This window comes from Cotesia typhae, unplaced genomic scaffold (assembly GCF_013202065.1).
Source record: "Cotesia typhae breed Kobodo isofemale line unplaced genomic scaffold, CoteBio_Ctyphae scaffold_121, whole genome shotgun sequence".
Taxonomy (NCBI): domain Eukaryota; kingdom Metazoa; phylum Arthropoda; class Insecta; order Hymenoptera; family Braconidae; genus Cotesia; species Cotesia typhae.
Genome location: NW_027423773.1, coordinates 1,143,662 through 1,166,890, shown reverse-complemented (window position 1 = coordinate 1,166,890; position 23,229 = coordinate 1,143,662). Strand labels below are relative to the sequence as shown.

The 23,229-nt window shown below is 28.4% G+C and overlaps 2 protein-coding genes across 2 annotated transcripts; one reads left to right on the top strand and one right to left on the bottom strand.

Moving 5' to 3' along the window:
• The first annotated feature begins 21 nt into the window (after positions 1-21).
• On the top strand, positions 22-1,985 carry Fnta (farnesyl transferase alpha). Its single transcript, XM_074253029.1, has 5 exons — positions 22-279; positions 660-1,014; positions 1,092-1,292; positions 1,415-1,598; positions 1,766-1,985. The coding sequence occupies exons 1-5, from the start codon at positions 141-143 to the stop codon at positions 1,856-1,858; spliced, it is 972 nt and encodes a 323-aa protein (XP_074109130.1). The 5' UTR covers positions 22-140; the 3' UTR covers positions 1,859-1,985.
• Positions 1,986-4,784: 2,799 nt separating this feature from the next.
• On the bottom strand, positions 4,785-21,263 carry LOC141533858 (uncharacterized). Its single transcript, XM_074252950.1, has 8 exons — positions 21,213-21,263; positions 19,305-19,380; positions 16,687-16,926; positions 13,693-14,013; positions 11,986-12,174; positions 10,616-10,689; positions 7,454-7,666; positions 4,785-5,972 (listed from the first exon to the last, which is right to left on the bottom strand). Exons 1-8 carry the CDS (start codon positions 21,261-21,263, stop codon positions 5,862-5,864), a joined length of 1,275 nt encoding a protein of 424 aa, XP_074109051.1. The 3' UTR covers positions 4,785-5,861.
• Positions 21,264-23,229: the final 1,966 nt, after the last annotated feature.

Genomic DNA, 23,229 nt, shown 5'->3' with positions numbered 1-23,229 from the left:
ATTCTTCACTGACAGCAAAAAAAAAAACATGTCAGAATTTTGTTGATTGTTGAGTTTTTAAAATTTAATATGAAATATAATTTATTTTTGTTTTAAATAAAAGTGTTGGTGATTTTATTGTAATAATAATAATAATAATAATGTCTGACAGCTCAGATGAAGGTGTTGAAGATGGAATTTGGACTCCTTATAAAGAAAGAGATGAATGGAAGGATGTGATACCTATTCCTCAGGATGATGGGCCGAATCCTGTTGTTGCTATTGCTTATTCTGATAAATGTAAGGTTATTAATATTATTTTTATGAAAATTAATTTAGCAGATATTTGATCATTTTTAGAATTTTTATTCACAAATAAATTATAGAAAAAAAAAAAATTTTTAAAAAAAATTGACATCTAGAAATTAAAAAAAAAAAAATGCAATTTTTTTAAAATAATTTTTTGTAACAAATTTAATTGTTAAATAAAATTAAAAATTAGTCAGCTGACAGCTGATTTTAATGTCATATGATTTTTTAATTTTATTTTTCAAAAAAATTGCATTTTTTTTTTTTTTTTTTTTTTTAAATCTCAATTTTTTTTTCTCATTTTTTATATTTTTTTTTTTTTTTTTTTTTTTTTGATAAAAATAAATTTTAATATTTATTTATATTTTTAGTTCGAGATGCATACGATTATTTCCGTGCTATTCTAAAAAGCGGTGAAAAAAGTGAACGAGCTCTAGAACTTACGGCTGATTGTCTTTGGTTGAATCCCGCTAATTACACAGTCTGGCAATACAGGCGTGACATTTTAAAGGAGCTGGACAAAGATTTGTACGAAGAGCTCAAGTATATAGACACGATCATTGAAGTAAACTCCAAAAATTACCAGGTTTGGCATCACAGAAAAGCAATTATCGAATGGCTAAGAGATCCCAGTTGTGAGTTGAATTTCACTGCAATGATCTTGGAGAAAGACGCTAAGAATTATCACACGTGGCAACACCGACAGTGGTGCATTCAAGAATTCAAGTATTTTTTTTTCAACAATTAATTTATTTTTATTAATTTTACCATTTAAAATTAAATTGACTTGCTTCATTTTGAAGATTGTGGGACAAAGAACTGGATTATGTTGAACAGCTGCTGACGGAAGACATCCGGAATAACTCAGCTTGGAACCAAAGATACTTTGTTTTAAATAATACCACGCAATTTGAAGACGATGCTATTGATCGAGAAGTTGATTTTGCTTTGGAAAAAATATCTATTGTTAAAGGAAATGAAAGCGCTTGGAATTATCTACGTGGGTAAGATATTTAATTATTATAATTAATTTTAATAAAAAAAATTTTTTGATAAAAATTAAAAAATTGATTTTTTTTTTTTTTTTAATTAAATTTATTTTTATTTTTTATTTCCCTTTTTTTAGAATCCTAATGCACGACAAAAAAGGAGGACTAGCGTACAATGATAAAGTTATGAAGAAATGTGAAGAGTTGTATACAAATGGAAACCGTGTTAATCATCTACTGGCATGTATTATTGATATTTGTCAAGCAAGACATCCTAATGAACCTTTGGATTCATTTTATCATATTAGTCGCGCAATTACGGTATTTGTATATATATATATATATATATATTTTAGTTATAATTAAACAATTTTTTTCCATAGATTCAACAAATATTATTATTATTATTAATTTTTAATTAATTTAACATTAAATAAAGCAACTCGAAGGTTAATAATAATAAATAAAATTTTTTTTTTATGTTTCAGCTTTGTAAAGAATTATCAGAAAATTATGACAAAATAAGAAAAAGATACTGGGATTATGTCGTCACCCAATTAGAAGAAAGTGTTAAAGCGTAAGTTAATTTTTCCAGGAGTGTGAACGGTTTGTTTTTTTATTTTTATTTTATACAATAAAAAATATTTACCAACAGCATGAATGAAGAAAAAAAAAAGAAGATATAAATAAATGCACTTTTAACATTAAGTATCTATTTATTTATAAAATACTTCAATACTTCCATTCATAATCATATAATAATGATGATAATTATTATTTCAATAAACAATCAATAACTAATCATTACATATTTAATTACAATTTATTATAATTGATGATATAACTATATAACTATGCAAAATAAAATCAGCAAGTGGATTAATATTAATTAATTTAATTAACTCCATCAAATCCTCGTTAAAAAGATCGCTTCCCTTTTAAATAATCTCAGCCTTTTATCATTAATTTTTATTTAATTTATTTATTTATTTATTTTTCAACTTTCATCGGTTCCCTTTAGCCTGAAGATTATTTTTACTTATTCTTTTAATTAATTAATTAATTAACCAAAGTTGGGTAATTAATTTAACAGGCAGTGATGCAATAATTGTGGTTTTAATTATTTAAAAATTATTTTTGACGTCAATTTAATTGTTTTAAATGATGGTAATTAAACCACAAAAACAAAACTAATAATCTAACAGCAACAAGAACCATTGCAAAAATATTTTTATTTAAAAAAAAAAAAAATTACGAGGGTAAGGTGCTGCAGTACTAACAAATTAATTTTAAAAAATAATCCAATTTAATTTTACAGCTGATATTTTTTCTTAAATTTCACAATTCCTTGCTGTTAGTATCGTAGCACCGGCCCGCGTTAATTTTATTTCAATTCAGAGGTAATTTTCAATTCGATTTTTTTTTTTTTTAATTTTCATATTCTTATATATTTTTCCTACACTAACATTTAACAACCAACATCCAAACAATTAATTTACACATACAATATCTGGATCGACCATAATTTAAATATTTTATTTATTTTTTCTATTAACAAAAAATATCTTTTTGTTAATAAAAAAATCACAAACAATTGATAAATGGGTTTTGTATTAATTCATATTTAAAGCTATTTAACACGCAGTTTTACCACGTTAATAAAGTACATTTACACTGAAAATATATATTATATATATTGTTTGTCACTGCATAAATACTTTTTTTTTTTTTTTTATTTTTTTAAAATACGTCATTATCAACATTATATAATTTTGTTTGTTTAGTTGACTGTAATTTCGTCTGAAATCGACAATTATTATTTTTTTTTTATTTGTTATATAAAATTTAATGATTAGAGTGGTGCAAAAAAATTGATTATTTTCATTTTTGAAGTCTTCTAAAAAATATATTTTTTAATAAATGATCTTAGCAAAAAAAAAAATTTTAAAAGTGACTAAAAATGAAAAGAATTTTTAAAATAGTCAAAAATTAATTAAAAAATTTTTTATTAAACTAATTTTTGCCGACATTCTTCAAAAAAGGAAAAGAATAATTAAAATAACTAAAAAAAAAAAAAAAAAAAAAAAAATAATCAATTTTTTTGCGCCACCCTACTAATGATAAAATTCGAAAGATTTCAATGTTAATAAAATCGTCGATATTCAGACTAACGATTATGTCTTTTTTAATTTTTTTTTTTCAATATATATTTTATCTTTTTAATTCATTATTTACTTATATACGTTTGCATTTTAACAATATTTGTATATTGGACCATCTTACAGTACTGCTCATTAATTAAAATCCAAAAATTCTGTTTGATTCTTTATTTTTTAAAAAGACTATTTCGATATATTGAACTCTCGACTCATCATTTATAATTTAGCTATCTGATGGTAGTCTTATTATTCTAGTCAGTTCGCTAAAAATAATCTCGCAATCTAGCTTGTTAAAAAAATATTCAAAATTACAAATCAACTTTTTTTTTTTTTTTATTTTTCATTTTTTTAAGCGTATATTTTCATGGGAAAGTATTTTCAATAGCAATTTAAATATAATTCTAATATCATTTATTTATTAAATTTGAGACTCAACTATTCGAATTAATATTTTTATTTATTTTTATCGCAAAAAATATACCTAAGCGTATGTTTCCTTTAGTACTTATAAAATTTCCTCAGTTAACTCAATTTTTATTGTTTGAAGGTTCATTTAAGTTTGATTCTTTGAAAATATTTGAGGTTTCAATTAAGCTTAATTATGATTAAAAAATCTATTAAACAATTAAAAAAATTTTCTATCATTTTAAATGATTAAATTTTTTTAAATTGAATCTTTTGAGTGACTAAAACAAAGCTTCTAAAAACTTAGATAGAAAACTAGTGAGGATTTAAATCGCGTTAAGCCATTTGTCTTCCATTTTATTGGTTAAAAATCCCAGTGTTATTAATGAGCGGTACATACTAACACAACGTTCATTGAGTATCTTAAAAGATGGACGTAAGGATCTAAATATTTGATCCATTTACATAAGCTCTTTATTTTTGTTCTATTTCATTCTTCATTAACAATTTCTTTTTTTTTTTTTTTTACGCTACAATCGTAATCTCACGGAGTTCGCTTAAAAATTTCTGCCGCGTCCACAATAATTTTCATGTAAACGCGACATAAACTTTAAGCTTACACCGCAACGATCACAACGCCTATTCCTTCACACGTCGCATAAATAACTATTTCCACCCACGGTAAATATATAATTTCTTCTTCTCAGCATACACATATGGATATATTTTTGTTTGTATTTAAATTTATAATTCGATAGCGTAAGTTTTGAAGCCATTGACATAGATATATAGATAAAAGTACATAGATATATTTTAGTTTAAGACGAAGACGATAGATAACTAAAATTAAGCTACTTCATAAAACGTAACTAAAAATAGAGTTCTATATAGAATTTAATTAACTACATCAACATTTTTTTAAATTTATTTACTTATAGATTTGTTTTGCTAAAAAAAAAAAATCGATATTTTTTATATTTTTATTTATTGTTGAGTAGTTAGTACGTATTGTTCAAAGACTTGTGGTAGTGATCAAATTGATATGAGATAACATTCGATGTAAATCTCTATTTATCTCGGCTTATTAATATTATATATTTATTTTTTATTTATCAACTATTGCGCTGCTGAAATTTTCAAGTATCACATAAATAATTTTTTTTAACTAATTTGAAATTAGATTTTAACAAAAATTTTTTTCCAACATCAGAAATAAACGTCTTTATTATTTATTCACCGATGAATATAATAAAATAAAAATAACCATGAGTATTTCCTATTTGCCAGTACGAAACAATTCACAGTTCCTTTAATAGCTGACCCAAAGAGCCGCGATACCAATGCATTAAATAATTCGAACTCAATGCAAGAATTACTTTCCAAAAAAAAAAAAAAAAAAAAAAAAAAAAAAGAAGTTGATTGGTAGTAAAATATTTAGAGAATTTTTCAGCAGCGCGAAATATAATTAATTATTAATATTCATTATTCATTAAATATACTGTAAATATGGATACTTATCATTAACATTACATCATCAATGTATCTGTCACAAAAATAAATATTTGTCGACATACTTATTTACTAAACAAATATATGACCGATCGGAAATTATCTGGCTCATACATAATTCAATATTTATGAGCAATATTTATGATCTTCTATCGGAGATATTTGTTTCAGTTGTAATTTCATTATTTTGGACCGAGTTTAATCGAACGAAAAATATTGACGTAACATTATCGTTGTCACGAGCCATCTAGAGTATATAATTCTTTGACCATAACTAGCTAATTTTTTTCTTGATCTTCAAAATAAAACAATAAGTTTTTTTGGTTAATAATTGTATATTTAACTCTCTAGTGATTACTGTGTGTGACAATTGAGCGGTTATACTTTTCCCAACTAACACCAGATATTAGGACAAAGAAGTTAGTCTTGATTCCTGTCGGAATTCAGCTGCGAGTCAATTTAGCAGCTTCAATTTTCAAGTCCAATAAGGGTAGCGAAAACTCGCCTCGTGTCAGAAAGCCGTATCCAGGGCAGCCATCGATGCTGATATTTCAGGGTCAGCACGACACGCGTCCAAAAATTCAGTTAGTGTCACCACGCCATCTTTGTTGCCGTCCATTTTCTAAAACATTAAAAATAAGCGCTTGTTATAATAAAGAAATATTTCTATTGGACAATCCCATTAAGGCATTCCTGGAGTTTACAAATTAATTATATTTTAAAAATTTGAATTGTTTTTCTCAATGCTACACTTTTTAACATTATAAATTTTAATACCATCTTATAGCATTCCAATGAATTTGTTATACTTAAATCGATCCTTCAATCTGGCTACTAAAAGAGTTCTAGAGAAACAAAAAGAGTAGACAAAGTATAAAAGGCTATCATCATGAGTCTATTAAAACTTTCGTTTCATCGAGCAACTTAGCAAGTTTATCGTCCGTTAATTATTAAACTGCTTCTGATGATTTATTTGCGAATTAATACGTCACATTTACGATCCAATATTAAACTTGTTATAAAGCTTGATTTCACCTTAATGGAGGGAAAAATTCTTTAATTAATAATAAACCTTTCCGACGATAATCTATTGGACGTTATTAAGGAGGTGCTTTCGCCATCAATGTTAAATAAAAAATATTAGATTATATATGAAATTAATTTTATCTAATAAAAGGCTGATAAATAATTTTGCAGAGTAATTTTAATTTTAAATCATCTTTGAGTGCATTTATTTGAAAAAAAAAAAAAAAAAAAAAAAAAAAAATCTATTATGCATAAACATAAACGAATTTAAGATCATTAATACAAATACCAATTATAAAAGTTGTCTAATTAAAATTCAAGAGACATGTATAATCAAGCGGTCTTTGCATACTTTGATAGAAACGTTAAATGAAGAAATTTATCAATGGATACCATTAATTAACATTTCCTTAATTAAAACGTTATGTTAATTGATGTAAAGAGCTTATTTTACGCACTGATATATGCATATGCATATATTTAATAAAAGCAGTGAGAATCCTCAAACGATTCAGTGAAAACGAGGATGAATAGTCAGCCTTTGCTGTATCGTCTAAGTCATCGTTTCCCTCAACTCTCACTTCTCCACTTCCCAGAAGTACACTAAGGCACTTCAGAATGTGTATGTTTATATGTATTTTGACGAAGATGCTGTCATGCAACCGACTACTAACATATGTACAAGCCCGAAGAGATTCGATTCACCATCCGTCCTCAGGGAAATTTTATTCTTGTTCATGTAATGCATGAGTAACTATCAGATACTCTGATTTCAAACTATATTTTATAAAGTTTTAATGAAACTTTTGATCTAGATTTCAGATATGACCATGAAAATTTTTTATCATGTTATTAGATCAAAAAAAAATTTTTTTGATCTAAAAACGCAAAATTTTTGACTTTATAAAATAATTCTATCAATATTTTTTATTACTACATAGTCGCGAAATCATCCAATTGTGGATATCAACTTTGTAATCCAGGATCAAAATGTGGCTTTTTATCCCACAAATAAAAAAAAAAAAAAAAGTCGTTTTTTTATCGTTTTTAATTTAGATATCTCAATAAAAATAATACCTGAAATATTCTATCGACTCGCTCTCTCACGCCGTCAGTATCCATATTGGGATCAGAAAATTTTCCCATCAGTTCATAAACCGCAGTCACGATATCCGTCATTTCATCTCGTGTGATACAGCCATCTCCATTTATGTCATAAAGCGAAAATGTCCAGCGAAGCTTTTCGTCTATTGATCCACGTGATAGTATGCTCAAGCCCGTAACAAAGTCCTGTGAAAAGAAAAGTTTTAATAATAATAACAAGAATTAATAATTCAGACGGAAAATGTCAGTAGTTTTCATTATTAATGCACTTGAAAAGATTTTATCACTTATTCAGTGCATTAATTCAGAGCATAGTGACGTAAAAATTTGATACATAAAACGGGATTAGATTTCTTGTTTTTTGGAGCTTTTAATGCGATAAATTAGCGGTAATGTCAAAATCTCAGGACAGATGTACCTGTCAGCTTTAGTAATAAGAATAATTGTAGTTATAATAATAAATATCAATGAGCTACTTTAAAATGGCTGGAAGAAAAGTCGCTGAATATTTTACGAGTTCCTTTTTATGATGTATTTTTACGCTCATGATTATATGGTTCTTTGTATGCAGGATCTAGCTAGCTGCTAGAGTGGTCAGAAAATGTAAAATTACAAAAAAATAAAAAAATGATTGCACTGTGGTAAAATTGTGCTTTGATCAACGGCGTTGAAGTAACACTTTTTAAAATTTTGATACTTTGCATAGTTAGGGGATAAATTGAAGCTTAAGAAATTTAATTTTAAAGCTATGAAAGTTTGAAAATGATAGAAAATTCCAAAAACATTAAATTATTTGTCAGATTTAAAGTTTTAATTACTGCTATCCATTCAAAGTAATTCAAAGTTGTCCCATATTCTTGTATTGAATTATGAACTTAATTACGAAGTTATATTGGCATGCTACGTAAAGGTACATTTATGAAAACAATCTATGGAATTTATTGATCAGTAAAGAAGAGCTATATTATTTGATTCTACTACTTCACTGGAGTACGTGTTACTAGTTAATTTAGTTGTTAATTTTAAAAGCTAATTAATATTATAATCATATTCAATATAAGTTTACAATTTATAATTCAGTATCAATTGTATTGATTCAAAATTTCTATTTTTTAATTTTCCTCTGTTTGCTTGTATCTGTCTGTCTGTCCGTTTCTGTATTCTCTTATAGCTGAATACAAAGCTCAACTGATTTAATAAAACTTGGTATGTAGATAGGAATCACAGTGAAAAATGTAAGTGATACGCCGTGTCGATAAATTGGGTGGAAATCACGAAATAAATTTTCGTTTTTTGTAATTGGAATTTTTTAGCCATTTGTTGAAAAATTTTTGTTGAAAAATTGTAATCGATTTTTTTTTTTTATTTTTAACTTTTTTTGAACTTGATGCACACAATTCATAAAAAAACGATTTCAATTAGTGTTATTAAGGATAATGGGAAAATAATTTATGCTTTGTACCCAACGAGGAAAAGCGATAAAGCAACCACAAACCAATGTGGTTAAACGAAAACCCAAGACAAACAATTCAAAACTTAAAAGTCAAATTTTGGAGTGAATTCAACAGCAATTAAATTTAAAGCTACTTAGTTTTCGTTTGTTATGAAGTTTATAAGCCCATAAGTGTCTGTATATTTACATCGAAGAGAAATAGGAAGCATGTTTTAGAGAAAAAAAATACGCTAGAATGGGAAAAGGTTAAGGATTGGTATGGCGGACGCGAAAAACTTTAGGTTGTAGGATGTAAATAAGAGTAAGCGTTGTCGGGTGCTATATATATATATATATATATATATATATATATATATATATATATATATATATATATATATATATATATACCTAGGTTAGTGGTACGAGTGAAATTTATACAACAAATTCACGAAAGCTAGCGTTGTTGTCCTTTCTGCCATTCTACGACTTCCTTTTAAAGCCACCCTTATACGTATTAAAACGCAATCCAACTTTTATTCCGAATAGTGAGCTTGTACGTAGGTATCGCTCTACGTTTTATGGATAATATTGTTAAAATAAAAACGATCACGATAAAATACTCTAAAAAGGTAAAAAAAAAAAATAAAACAGAAAAGCTTGAGGATTAATAGAGCTTGGGTAGAAAGGTGGAAACTCGTGTCATCTCATTATTCTAGAATGAATAAACACGAAAACGCTCTTATAACTTTTAGCCCGAATCTCACGCTGTCAACTCACTAGTTTGTTTTGCTTTGGGTATGATCCAGGATCCGGGTTCCAGGTTGTTAGTAGGCGCATAAACTAGGACTAGAATATTGTGCTTGAATCCAAGTCTAATCGATCCTCTACTATATCTACGGCCAGTTGCTGCAGTGTTCTATCTAAATGATGAGCTGCAGAGCAAACATGATAGTGATGTTCTGGGGTGATTGGAGTGTTCGCAGATACTGAATTTTCCAAGCAATGAATGGATCGCTTTGCATAGAGAACAGTTAGGGAGATCCATTTCTGCTGGATGTTAACCAGCTTCTATTCTTGCTCGGTGGATTATTGTTGGCTGTTCTATGCAATATTGCTTTTAATTTTCCAGTCGTAGAAATTAGTAATTAGAGGAGGGCACTGCGTAATTTTAGTTTATGAATTTATGACCATTAGTGTTCTTTGAATATTGAACATATAAGGTCATGCGTTTAATATAAATTATTACTTATAAAAAAATTTTATTTCAAATTGGATCTCCTTAAGAAAATATATATTGAAAAAAAAAAAAAAAAAAAAATGTAAATCATATTTTTCTAAAAATTATTTTTCCACATTAGAAAACTTTCATTAATATGTATGTTATTCTTAAGTATATAAAAACAATAAATTATGAATTATAAACTTCTTAAATAAACATCAGTTGCTTGCATGACTGCATCAATGCAAGTCAATTTGATCTGTTTTCTCTCTCTCTCTCTCTCTCTTATTTCCCAGCTATACTATATTTTTCTTTAATCTCAACGGTAAAAGACCAAATTCTTCCTCAGGCGATGTCAATGTCGAAAAGGTCATTATTGAATGACAGAAAGTTCAAAAGAATACCCTCGATTTCGAATAACGATGCATTGGAGGGAAAAATTGATAGACGGGTTATTTAGTAAAATTATTCCTCGATTTACCTCGAAACTCAATAATCCACTGTGATCTTGGTCTAATGTATTAAAAACGTAGTGAGCGTACTGACTGGTATTTGCTGGAACAGAAAAATAAAAAGCATGAATTGCAGATGATCAGAAATTGACTTTTTAAAAATAAAATTGTTTAAATGTTTTTAATTTTTAATTTTTTGTGGTCTAAATTTTTGAATATTTATCGTATTAAACAAAAAAAATTATTATTAAGTGACTGAAAGGTTGTTCTTTCAGTGTATCAATAATTTTTCGGACGCATTAATTTGAGGGTAATAATGTGAGAATTATTAACTCTAGCGTAAACTGCGGTTGCATTGTACAATTGAATTGAAGCAATATCTGTTGCTATCAACCCTATTCTGTGTTAATTATTATCAAACTATATTGTACTGTTAGAGCTGTCACTAGTGAGAGCAAAATAAGTACGCTGGTGTTGTTAACAGACAAATAACAAAGTGAGAGTTGGGATAAACAGTAGACTTTATCTACAGAGGCCGGAAACAAGCATGCTTGTTCTATACGTTTCACCTAAAAGAATAAATACAGTTGTTTGTACCAGTTGATTCTAAGCATTTGCAATTTACACATTTGTTAATAGTCGCTTGCGGCTTTGTTCTAAAGTAAGCTTCAGCTTTATTCAGCCGATTGTTGTTGAGTTTGATACTTTGATACTTAATTGACGAGTAATTGTTAAATTTTACAAGATTTTATTTATAAAAATAATAAATAAATTATTTAATATTATTATTTAAATTTTTGTCGTTTTTTCAGTTAAAGTTTTCAATTCAAAAAAAATTTTTTTGACAAAAGCTATTCACAGTATCTTATAGAGAATATCGTGTAGTTTTCAAAACCGTCCTTCGATTTTCTATACGATCATTATTTCCAGAGTTATTGATTGTCAAAGTGAAAAAGTACTATTTTGCTTTGACTGACGATAACTCCGCGGCAAATTATCGTACAGGCTTTTTGATTACGTCAAATTGAAGGGCATTAAATTTTCTAAAAAAATTTTTCAGCGAAACAATGGAAAAAAATTTTTTTGAAGCCCGTAGATTTTTTTTAAGACGAGAAAAAATTTGGAAAATTTTTTTTTTTTAGTTTTCTTAGGATTTCTCCAGACCCGAACATGATAAAAAATTTTCATGGTCATATTTGAAAACTAGACACTTGGAGCTACAATTTGATTTTTTTCTTTCGTTGAAAATCACTCAAAAATTTCAAATCACAATAAATTTTTTTTTTAATTAATAAAAATTCCTGAGAAAATTTATTTAAGAATCTTAATTTACTCGTTTTTCTTTTCATCTCATTAAGTTAAAATTCTATATAAATATATTCGCTAAAATAATACTCACCACCTTGAGGAAAAAACTGTGAGTAAATACATTTGAAAGTGTCCTCTCTGACCACGCCTGTAGGACACACTGCTTTAAAGCCACGGTATATCCTTTTCAATTCCGCTTCAGTAAATCTAGTTGCCCTGCAGAGACTTGCTAACGAATCTGGTCTATAGCGTGGTATTTGTTCTTCCTCGTATTCAGAATCTGAATTTAAATTTTCATAATTTTTATTAAAATTATATAAAATAAAAAGTGTTTGTATATTAAACATAACAAGCTTAATAATTAAAGTACATTTGTTATGTAAAGTACATTAATTGGCATTAACATTCAAATCAACTGTCGTAATGATTTAACGTTTGCGATGCTAATTATTTTCCTCGCCAAAAATGGTAATGCGACGTTGGTATTTGAACTAGTTCGTTTAATGTCAGTGTAATGAAGGATGAGCAATAAAAAACACTGAATAAGTAATCATGATTGTGATAAAAATAAAAAGTGAGGTGTATAGTTACGGCAATACCGAAGAAGTAGATACTATCTATAATAGAATGACAAACATGTTAAATGTTATCGGGTTGCTGTGGAAAAAAATGAACTGACTGACATGCAACCCCTGTGTATATTTTACGGGTGGAGAAATGAGTGGTGTAACACGCTGACGGTAAATAACTCTTAACATGACTAGGCACTTGATTTACTTTTACATTAGCGTTACAATGCTATAAAAAGCTTTTGAGTTATTGTATTATTAGTTAAGTGCGCTGTAAATGCCTTTACAATAGAGAAAAAAAAATAAAATAAAATAAAATAATAATAATAATAATAATAATAATAATAACCAGCAACCTTGCAGTCACTGTGTAAAATAATATAAATAATAAAATCCATTTCATATTATATATATTAAATTTTTGAATTTACATTTAAAACAAAAATCATAAAAAAAAAAAAATATTATCTCAACTCTATGCTAAATCTTCGCTCAGTAAAATGTATTGCTACACCATTTCATGAATAACTAAGTGCGTTGAACTACTTTTTATTTTTTTCATAAAACCACAAACTGTAATTGGAAAAATAAACTCTAAAATCACAAAGTCATGAAGTTTTAATGGTAATTTAAGAATATTAACTGTTTCGTTTATAAAATTTGTCTGTTGCCTCGTAAACTTAAAAGTTATTAAACTGTCGTTTAGTTGAAGTAGTTAATTTTAAAATTATTTTATAACTGATGCGATAAAATATTTAACAATGAGATGTAAATTACTGTGTATATTGACTACTTTTAATGGATTGTTCATGATACAATTGCTTTTACAACTTTTCAAAATTCTAAGCCGTATAAGCTTTTTGCAATAAATCAATTTAATGAGGCATTGACCTAGACACAACTATGTGCTTGAAAATACCCCGACTAGAATAGCGAAAATGAAAGAAATTAATCAATCTATTGTTTGGAGAAATTAAACAGTTGATAATTTAATGCATTGTTGGATACTTTAATTAATGTATTCATTAAAAAAGTAAATTATTTACATCATAAATTTATGCCGTAATTAAAATGATGAAAATAATCAATCAATGTACGGAAAAAATAGAATTAATAAAATAATAAAGGGCTTATAGCTTCATTTTTAATAAAATCCATTTCAAATTATTTTTAATAAATTAATAATTTTTTTAGACACGAAAGAAAATATATAAAATTATAATAATTACCTAAAGCAAATTTGACGCCAGTCCACGCTTGCCGTACGTAGTTAAAAAATCTTCTATACAATGGCCGTGGTGGTTTTTTCGGTGCATTTTCTTCTTCGTTGTCATCCTCAGTCTCAGCGATGCCCGGTGGTGGTCCTATTCCCGTTAGTGTCCCGGCTTGATTGCGCTTGCCGAGAATATTAAAGACCTCATGGTACTCGGGTGCCTGATATCCTGGGGGATAATTTCCGGGAACATTGCCGCCGAAAAATGTTGCTCCATCCCCGGTTCCGCGATTTCCCCTGGCACGTCCACGGTCTCGGTTCCATGTTGCTGCACTTCCTGAAGTTGTAAGTTAATTTGATAATTATCTATTCTATTGCTTCTGTTTTTGTTTTGTCAAAAGGATTTTAATAGCTTCTATAATTTTTTTTAAATAGAGTTTATGAATGCATAGAATTTTAATAATGTTTTGTTATAATGGTAAATAGATCTCAGATGAAGAGAAAAATACACAGATGGAGTCTCCAGTGCGCGCCGACGGTTCATTAATTTTAGCGAATGAATATTATTGAAAAGAGAATATCGATTATTTTATCAATAGCTATTCAATTGAAATATTTAAATTATTTTGTTCGATTACCAATCTCGTGAATGTCTAGAATATTTCTTGGATTTTAATTCATTTTCTGTGAATCGGTAATTAAATTAATGTTTAAGAACATGTAGGACAGGTGAATATTTAAATTTTTAACAAACTGGGACGGAATTATTGAATAAAAAATCATAAAACTTGCCAGGAGTACGTAAATAATAGTCCTTCGTAAATTGATTCTTTTATTTTTAAATTTAATCATTGAAAAAAAAAAAAAAAAAAAAAAAAAAAAAAAAAAATGATAAATAAATAGGTTAAATTATTCCGCTATATTCAATTGTCATTTATTGTCACTGGTCCAGACTGAATTACCGACAGTAGACTGGACTACATGTTCTCAATGTTAATTGTTCAAAATGAATTTGTTTTATTTGATCATAAAAATAGACATTAAAAATTTTTTTTGATGCAAAATAGAAGAAATAAAGAGTTTAAAAGTATACCTGAGACAATTTAAAAAAAAAAAAATTTTTTTTCCGGCTGTATTGTACTATAGAACCCTTTTCTTAGGTCCTAAGAGGCTTTTTTAATTATTTATGACGTCCTAATCTTACTTATTGTTATTTTTATCTAAAAAATTTTCTTTATTCTTATTCCGTAGTTAATAATTTATCCCCGGGGTAGTTTTTATGTGACTCGTAATTACTCAGAAAAGTTTGGTTAATGTTCTTTACTTTAGTTTTTGTAAAAGTAAATTACAAGTACACAGATAGACTTAAAAAGTAACAATTGCTTTGTATTCACGCGATAAATTACAGAGTTTATGCCTCAAGCTTCTTAATTATTGTTTTTTAGTGTGTAAATTGCAATAAATTAAAAAAACTTAAGGTAATTTTTAGGTTGTTTGAAGTCACGTGGGAACTTTCTATAGTAAATTTAGAAGGTAGTTGTATAGTCTATGACGTAGCAGCGCAGCGCTGTATAAGCTCTGTAGGCCTATAGACTGTATGATATAGTCAGTAATAGTTCAACAGTCATAGAGTGAATAACGTGCCTGTGCTAAATTACTTTCTTCGCAATTAATTGTAAAGATAAAAATTTAAGTGTTTTTTAACCACGTGTTATTAAATAATTAATTTATTTTTCTTTAAATATTGTAAAAATTAATTGTGATATTATCAAAAATGGAGAACATTAATATTATTATGAAATAATAATTCACATTAATACATTAATGTGAAAGTATTGAACAATAAAATCATGGATTTGATCATGTCAATTGATCAAGAAATTGACATGAAGAAGAAGCCGCCAACTCCGGGGAAACTAATATTAAAATAATTGCCGGAGGATTATTTAAAATTTAGTCGGCCTCTTCCTCTTCGAGTACTATTTGTACCCGAACCAGAGGAAGTACCACGGCAGGAGGAGCCTGAGCGAGTACCAGAAGAGATCATCGCAGAGGAACCTGAGAGATTTCGGAATGTCAACCGAGGAGTGTTCTTTGGGAACGCGGAAAGTAACAGGACCCACGATCAAGGAACAAGAAAAAGTCTACCAGAAAGAGCTCCTGTTCCGGACCCGACGGACGACAGGCTCAGAGGAGTTTTGGAGCAATTCCGCTCAAGGAATCAACCCACCCCGGGGAAGAGGACCCTCCAGATGATCGACGTGATCCAGCCAGCTCCCAAGAAGCGGAGGGATAAGTAATAAATTTATAAACATGTTTTTTTTTTTCCAGATTTAGTTTTAAAGTGTTTAATATAATTTTATATTAATTTTTTTAATTTTTAGGTTATTTTTAATTTAATTATTTTTAAGTTAGTTTAAGGTTTAATTTTAGTCATTTAGTATTACAGTGGAGGGTATAAAAATTTAAGTTTAATTTTAAGGAATTAAATGCCAACCAGGTGGTTTAGTGACATTTCTTTTTTGTGGTATTGCTTTGATAGTATCCAATAAAGAAATGTTTCTATTGGACAGCCCCATCAAGGCATTCCTGAAGTTAAAAAATTAATTATATTTTTAAAATTTTAATTTTTTTTTCTCAACAGCATACTTTAATAACAGATAAATTTTTTTAACAGATACCGGAAGGTCTTGGGACAAGATTAGACTTAACCGAAAATATTTATGTTCTTTACTTATGTATTTTCCTTTTTAAATCATAACTTATAACCTTTTAAGTATGACTGATATTCTAAAACCCAGTTACTTAAAATTTAATATTAACACTGTTCAGATTTAGTAAAACATGTTTTATAGCTCCTTTGTTTTCCGGCGTTAATTTATTGACATAGTTTCTAGACCTCGGGAGCGAGCTAATTCTTAAAAATGGGCTCGAAGGGATAATTAATATGCTTAACACCCAAATAAATTTATTAAAACAAATGATTAAAAAAAAAAAAAAAAAAACATACCTTGGCGCTTTTTGTAGGAGGGAAGCCCCACCACGGGGCCACAACCTCCCGCGCTCCCCGCGACCGAGGAGCTGATGGTGGCAAGACCGGAAGCACTCCGACCGCCAGCACTGCGACGTTCGTAGTCACGTCGTCGGCACCCGCCACCTCCTCCTCCACCGCCCCCTCCTGCTGAAAACACCACGAAAGACCCGCGAGTACGTTCTGGCTGTCTTGGTCTTCTCTTCTGTTTCTTTAAATCTTTTTTATCTTTTTTTTTCTATCTCCTCCTTTTGTTTATTCTTTTGTACTCTCCAGGTCTCTGGAACTTCTCAGTCCTGGAACAAAAAAAAAATAAAATAAAAATGATACAGCAAATGAAGCGCTTTCATTGACGTGTAAGCAATTTAAAAAAACTATAATTTTTATTTTTTTGTCATGCTCGATTGTACTTTAATTTACCTGGAAGAGAATTTCCTGTTCAGTGGATCTTCTGGAACGCGTCAGCGATTTTTGCCAATAGCATTGAGTGTTATAGAAAATAATCGATTTTTTATTTTTACGAATGAACGAAACTTAGATAAAAAAAATAAATAAGGATATACGATCATTCGCCAACCCCTCGACACCAACAGTCAACCCTACGGAAATTTATTCTTTCACTATTTTTCCGACGAGGCCACCAAACGGTCCATCCTCTTCTCTCTTACTCAAGCTTTCGTATATGATGTTATATTTAGTTTTATTTTTCATATCGAATATTCATGAGTTCATTGTGATTTGTAAGTTAAAAAAATGCTAAATTCCGTCGTAACAGTTTGAGCTTTTACATTTTTTTTTTTTTTTTTTTTTTAACAGTTGGGATTTTATTAATTCTAGGTCGGTTGCTTAAAAAAGAGCTTTTAGTAGTATGAAATGAACTGAAAATAAAAAATGGATTTAGAAAGAATAATCATGAATAATTAAGCAAAAAAAAAAATGTTTTTTTAATGTCAAAAAAAATTTTTTTTTTTCAAAAATTACTTAAATAATAGTTATGAAAACTGTGTGACTGCCGTGACTTGTGAAAGGTATATATATCCATAACAGTAAATTTTTTCACCGTATGGTACTAGAAAATATTTTTTACCTCCGTTGTACAAATACAAATACAAAAGTAATAACTACACTCATATCTCACAACAATTGAATTCAAAAATAAATATAGACTTTCAGCTAAAAAAAATAAAGTGAAAATCATGATGACAAATCGTCACGTTCCTAATGACCATTATGAATTCGTTCGTGACAACGTATTTATTTAACATATTTGTTTTTGTATGGATAAATATTGTTGTAATCAATACGTTGAATTATAAATAAGAGTTTCATCAATCAGACCTATCATTAAAAATTAATTTATTTATTCCAATTTTAGAGGATTTATCCGATAGTATCATTTATCTTTATTTTTATATAAAACATATATAAAAGAAACTTCGATATTTTATTAAGTGTTAGTTAGTATAAATTTGTTTTACGAAAATCCACTTTAGAAGATTTAGACAATCTTATTTCTTACTTAAAAGTATTTTACGAGTTAAAATTTAGAAGTATAAAGAGACTTTCATGTTTTAAAGACATTTGGCTATAAATTGTAAATTTTATGGAGATCGAGTTTTAAGGTCTTGCAAAGTATTTTAACAATACCTGAAACTATCTAAGTATTCTAAACAACAATGACCACTTTACAATTAATTTATAATCTGATAACTAAATTTCCTGGGAAAATCCTTTCTAATCCCCTAGAATGATTATCCGCAATGGCGTCCTAAGTTCATTTATGATGCCCAACGAACCCAACTTTACAATGATAAAAAAAAATGACATCTTTATCTTCTCTAAATATATATTAAAAGAAAAGTGCATAGAATTGCTATTTTATGATTAGTGTCTAGTAAATTGAAAGGTAACACCCGATGAAAAATGTAATCGGGGTTTTTTATGACTCATATTTTAACTAGAGTCAGACCAGACATAGTCCGACACTAATTACTAGTGACAGCGTTATAATTTTTAATGTCATTCTGCTTCAATTTAAAATAACTCGCCGGATTGATAAAGAACTTTCGTATAAAATTACAGCGTCAATGTTCAAGAATGCTTGAAATCATTATTATTATTATTATTATTATTATTATTATTATTATTATTATTATTATTATTATTATTATTATTATTATTATTATTATTATTATTATTATACCAAGCTCACAAATTCCGATCTTTTAACCTCACAGATATTACAAAGAGTTAAAAATAAATTTATCTAAAAATACTTTTTCGCAACAGGTTTTCTATGCGCAGGAGACACATTGATCATTTATTTGTGATAAACAAAAAAAAATTTTTTTTTTGTAAAATTTCACTGAAATTATATTTATCGACAAGCTTATAGTATATTCTCTTTGGGTCGGTAATATAGCAAATTCAGAAAGCCTTTATCACTGACAGGACTTTTCAAAACCAGGATATCTGTGGCAGCAGTTTTATTTTTATTTTTGGAAGTCTCATCTAAATCACCCTTCAACGCGTCGTTTTTATTCGCTGAACGTACGAGAAATTGGCTTTTGCATTTAACAATTTTCGTCTTATCTTACTTCCTTTTTCACAAGCTCCCCAAGTTCCTCTTACCGTAAGTACTTCAGCTGAACTTGACGTGTAGGGATGGAACTGCTATTGACGAGAACATAATGCGTTTTTAAAGCTGTTAGCAGATGCTTTCTTTATTACTTTTCTTGCCCGTCAAAACCTGAAACAAGCGTTGGATGCTTAGGATGTCATATATCATAATTGCATCATTAAAAAAATTAAATAATTTTCTAACAATAAAATACCGGTAATGATTTTTCTGTTAAACTTATTTTTATAAAGATTAAATTAAAGCTTAATATCTTTTATATTTTGTGTCACGTAGTATACTTATCATAATTTGCGGGACGGTTAATTATATGTATGTAATTATATTTATTTATTAGATATAAAATAAAGTTAGTCGTTAATAGTTATTAACAGTTCTTTAATTATTCTTTTTTAGTGTGTAAATTGCAATAAATTAAAAAAACTTAAGGTAATTTTTAGGTTGGTTGAAGTCACGTGGGAATTTTCTATAGTAAATTTAGAAGGTAGTTGTATAGTCTATGACGTAGCAGCGCAGCGCTGTATAAGCTCTGTAGGCCTATAGACTGTATGATATAGTCAGTAATAGTTCAACAGTCATAGAGTGAATTACGTGTCTGTGCCAAATTACTTCTTTTACAATTAATTATAAATATTGAAATTTAAGTATTTTCTAACTTCGTGTTATTAAATAATCAATTTATTTTTCTTAAAATATTTAAAATAATAATTGTGAAATAAACAAAATGGAGAAATTTAATCTCAAGGCTTTTAATAATAAAATCATGGACTCGATTATGTCAATTGAAAAAAAAAAAATTGACATAACAAAAAAGCCGCCAACTCCTGGAAAAATTGTGTTAAAATACTTCCCGGAGGACTATTCAAAATTTGACCGGCCTCTTCCCCTCCGAATGTTGTTTGAAACATTTCTGTGCAACAGGAAGAACCACTGTCATAACTCTTTTATAACTCGTTTATATGTCATAACTCAAACATAACTCTTTTCAGGTTTAGTTTTAAATTGTTTAATATAATTTTATATTAATTTTTTTTATTTTTAAGTTAGTTTAAGGTTTAATTTTAGTGATTAAATTTTACGGTGGAGGGTTTAGATTTAAGTTTAATTTTAAGGAATTAAATGCCAATCGGGTGGTTGGCCGTTAGTGACATTTCTTTTTTTTGTGGTATTGTTTTGATAGTATCCAATAAAGAAATGTTTCTGTAGGACAACCCCATTAAGGCATTCCAAATACTTGGTTGGTGGAATCTTGATTTATCTAATTGTAAAAATTACAATTTTTATACCTAATCATTTGATTAATTTACAGATTTTCAGGAAGTTTTTAAAACTATATTAAAAATTATTTTTCATATTTTTCACGGAGCTGATTTTTTTACTACACGCTTCTAAGGCATTTACGAAGATATCCGAACGTTGATATGAATATTTAAAACTTGTTGAGATCTAGGTCCACTCCAACAAAAAATGATATTCTTATAAAAGTTTCCAGCAGAGATAAGGATCAAGAAAAATTGTAGATAAGATGAGATAAGAGTTTCTACCTGGTTGGGATAAGATCTCAAGCTTTGAGATTTCATACAGAAGACTCTCAAGAGGATCGTAAGAGCATATATATTTCACGAAGAAAGCTTTCGAGTATATTAGACGGTGAATAGTAGATATATACATATACGAAGGATGAGAAGTGCTGAAAAAGAGGGGAAAATGGATAAAAGGCGAATATAGCTGCTATTTGGAGAATGTCCAGTTTGTAGTGCATTGCAAATTGGTGGTGGGGCATCCGCTATTATTTAAAGCTGAGAGTTCACTTGAGACATATTATAGAGAGAGTGTACCAAATTGTAAGTCGTAGATTTTACATTACATTGTACGTCGATCTAATGTTGTCAGACGTCTGCATGTCGTTGATACACATCGCTAAAGCGACACGACAACCACTACCAAAACTTTTCCGTTTGCATGCAATATATGTCTCTTTTGTATATACCAATATGTTTGTTCTTTAACATCCGTTGCTACAAAAGTACTGTGCTTTAAATTTGATGTGACGTTTATCTCTTGGAAATTTATGGTAGCTTATTTTTTTTAAGGAAAAATTTTTTGTCAAGAAATCTAAAATTTGTCGATAATAATTGAGTTGTTAAAAATTCGTACTAATTTTAACCGCTATCAAAGTCAATATCAATGTTTCAAAAAATAATAATAAGTAGATATAAGAACGCGGTTTTTATTCAAACTGTCAATTCACCCAGGTGGATTCAAAGCGAGTGATATCGGAAAATGTACGTTCCGAATTGTTATTCATGTAATCAAGATGCGAATATAAATTGCTTGGTTGGATTGTGTAGGGTGTGGATAGAAGCGAGAAGACTCCAAAAAAAAGTCAATTTCACTGTTTCTGTGTATATATACTTTCTAACCTTCGCTACTATTCATCCGTCTATACACACAATTTTATTGAATTTTTTCAATGCGGAAAAATAAAACAATTCTTTTATTCCTATATAAACTTGTCGTGAATTTGATGAAACTATTAATTTCATGCCAATGGATATTCAATTCTCTTTTTTTATCCACTCGTAAATTGGGAATAAAATTTTTTATGAAATATTGAACAGAAAAAATTTTATTTTAATATTAGAAGATAATCAATTTTTTTTATTTAAGCGTACTAACTTTTATCATTTATCATTTATTTAGTTTCTTTTTTATGGAAACACTAATTGAATTAAGTTGTGGGTTTAGGCGATAAAAGTTGGAAAATAAATATTTATTAAGGGCTGTAAATATATTTTTCCAGTAATAATAATTTTTAGTATCGGTATCAACATAATATCAGTTATTTTATTCAATATAAACTTACTTCTGTTTTACATTCAAATTTTTATTTTAAGTCTATTTGAGTGGATGCTAAATAAATGATTTTTATCGAGCTTAGTTATAAAATTTCTTCAATATAAGTTTAACTGATGTAAGAATTTTATTTTTTATTAAAATACTCGGTACTAAATCCTTCAATCAGTATACGATAAAATGTGGAAAGTGGATTAAATTGAATAAGTAGTAATTTAGTTTAAAAATAAATTCAAGTATTACCTAACTAACACACTACATTTCCCATCTCTAAAACAAGTTAATACTTACGTTAATCAGAAGCCAGAGAAAGCCAAGTTAATTTTCCTTAATTCGACCCTGGAGTTAAGAAAGTTTGATAATCACTCTAAGATATTCCGAAGCAGACTAAGTCAAGCATATTTCTATCTCAAGACTACAAGTTCCAGGACTTTGTCATTATGCAGCCGATGCAAATTTACCGTGAATCTTTCATCACTCATCAGCAAGTCATTCAACTTGACTCAATGGACCAGGTACAGGTAGTACGCCAGTTGATTGAGCTTCTAATATCTGTGAATAACCTGCGGGGTTGAGTTTAGGGTTGGTTTAATCATCCAACCGATAGAGGGCTAATTTACACAATCACTTGTGAGTCAAATGTGTTAAGCAAATGGCCCGTATATGCTGGGTGATTTTAAACACTTACGTCCTAATCCGGTTCAGGGTCAGCTGTAAGTCACTTTATGGAGGTGCTGTTAATTCAGATCATTAGCCATGATAAGGCATAATTACGTGGCAGGATACACACACGAATTATGGCCCAAAAAGAGGATCTTGGTCGTAACTAAGGGTGACTTAGTGCGTCCCGATATCGACTTATTGCTATCTTACGCTTCGATGCGTACGTATTCCTGTGATTTACGGCAGATTAAATTGTTTTCATTGTTCCAGTTCAATCGGAGTGGATTGAGGATGGAGCGAGTCCATTAAAAAAGAATAAAAAAAAATAGTAAATTGAAAGCTTTTGTTTTGGAAAATTTTTTTTA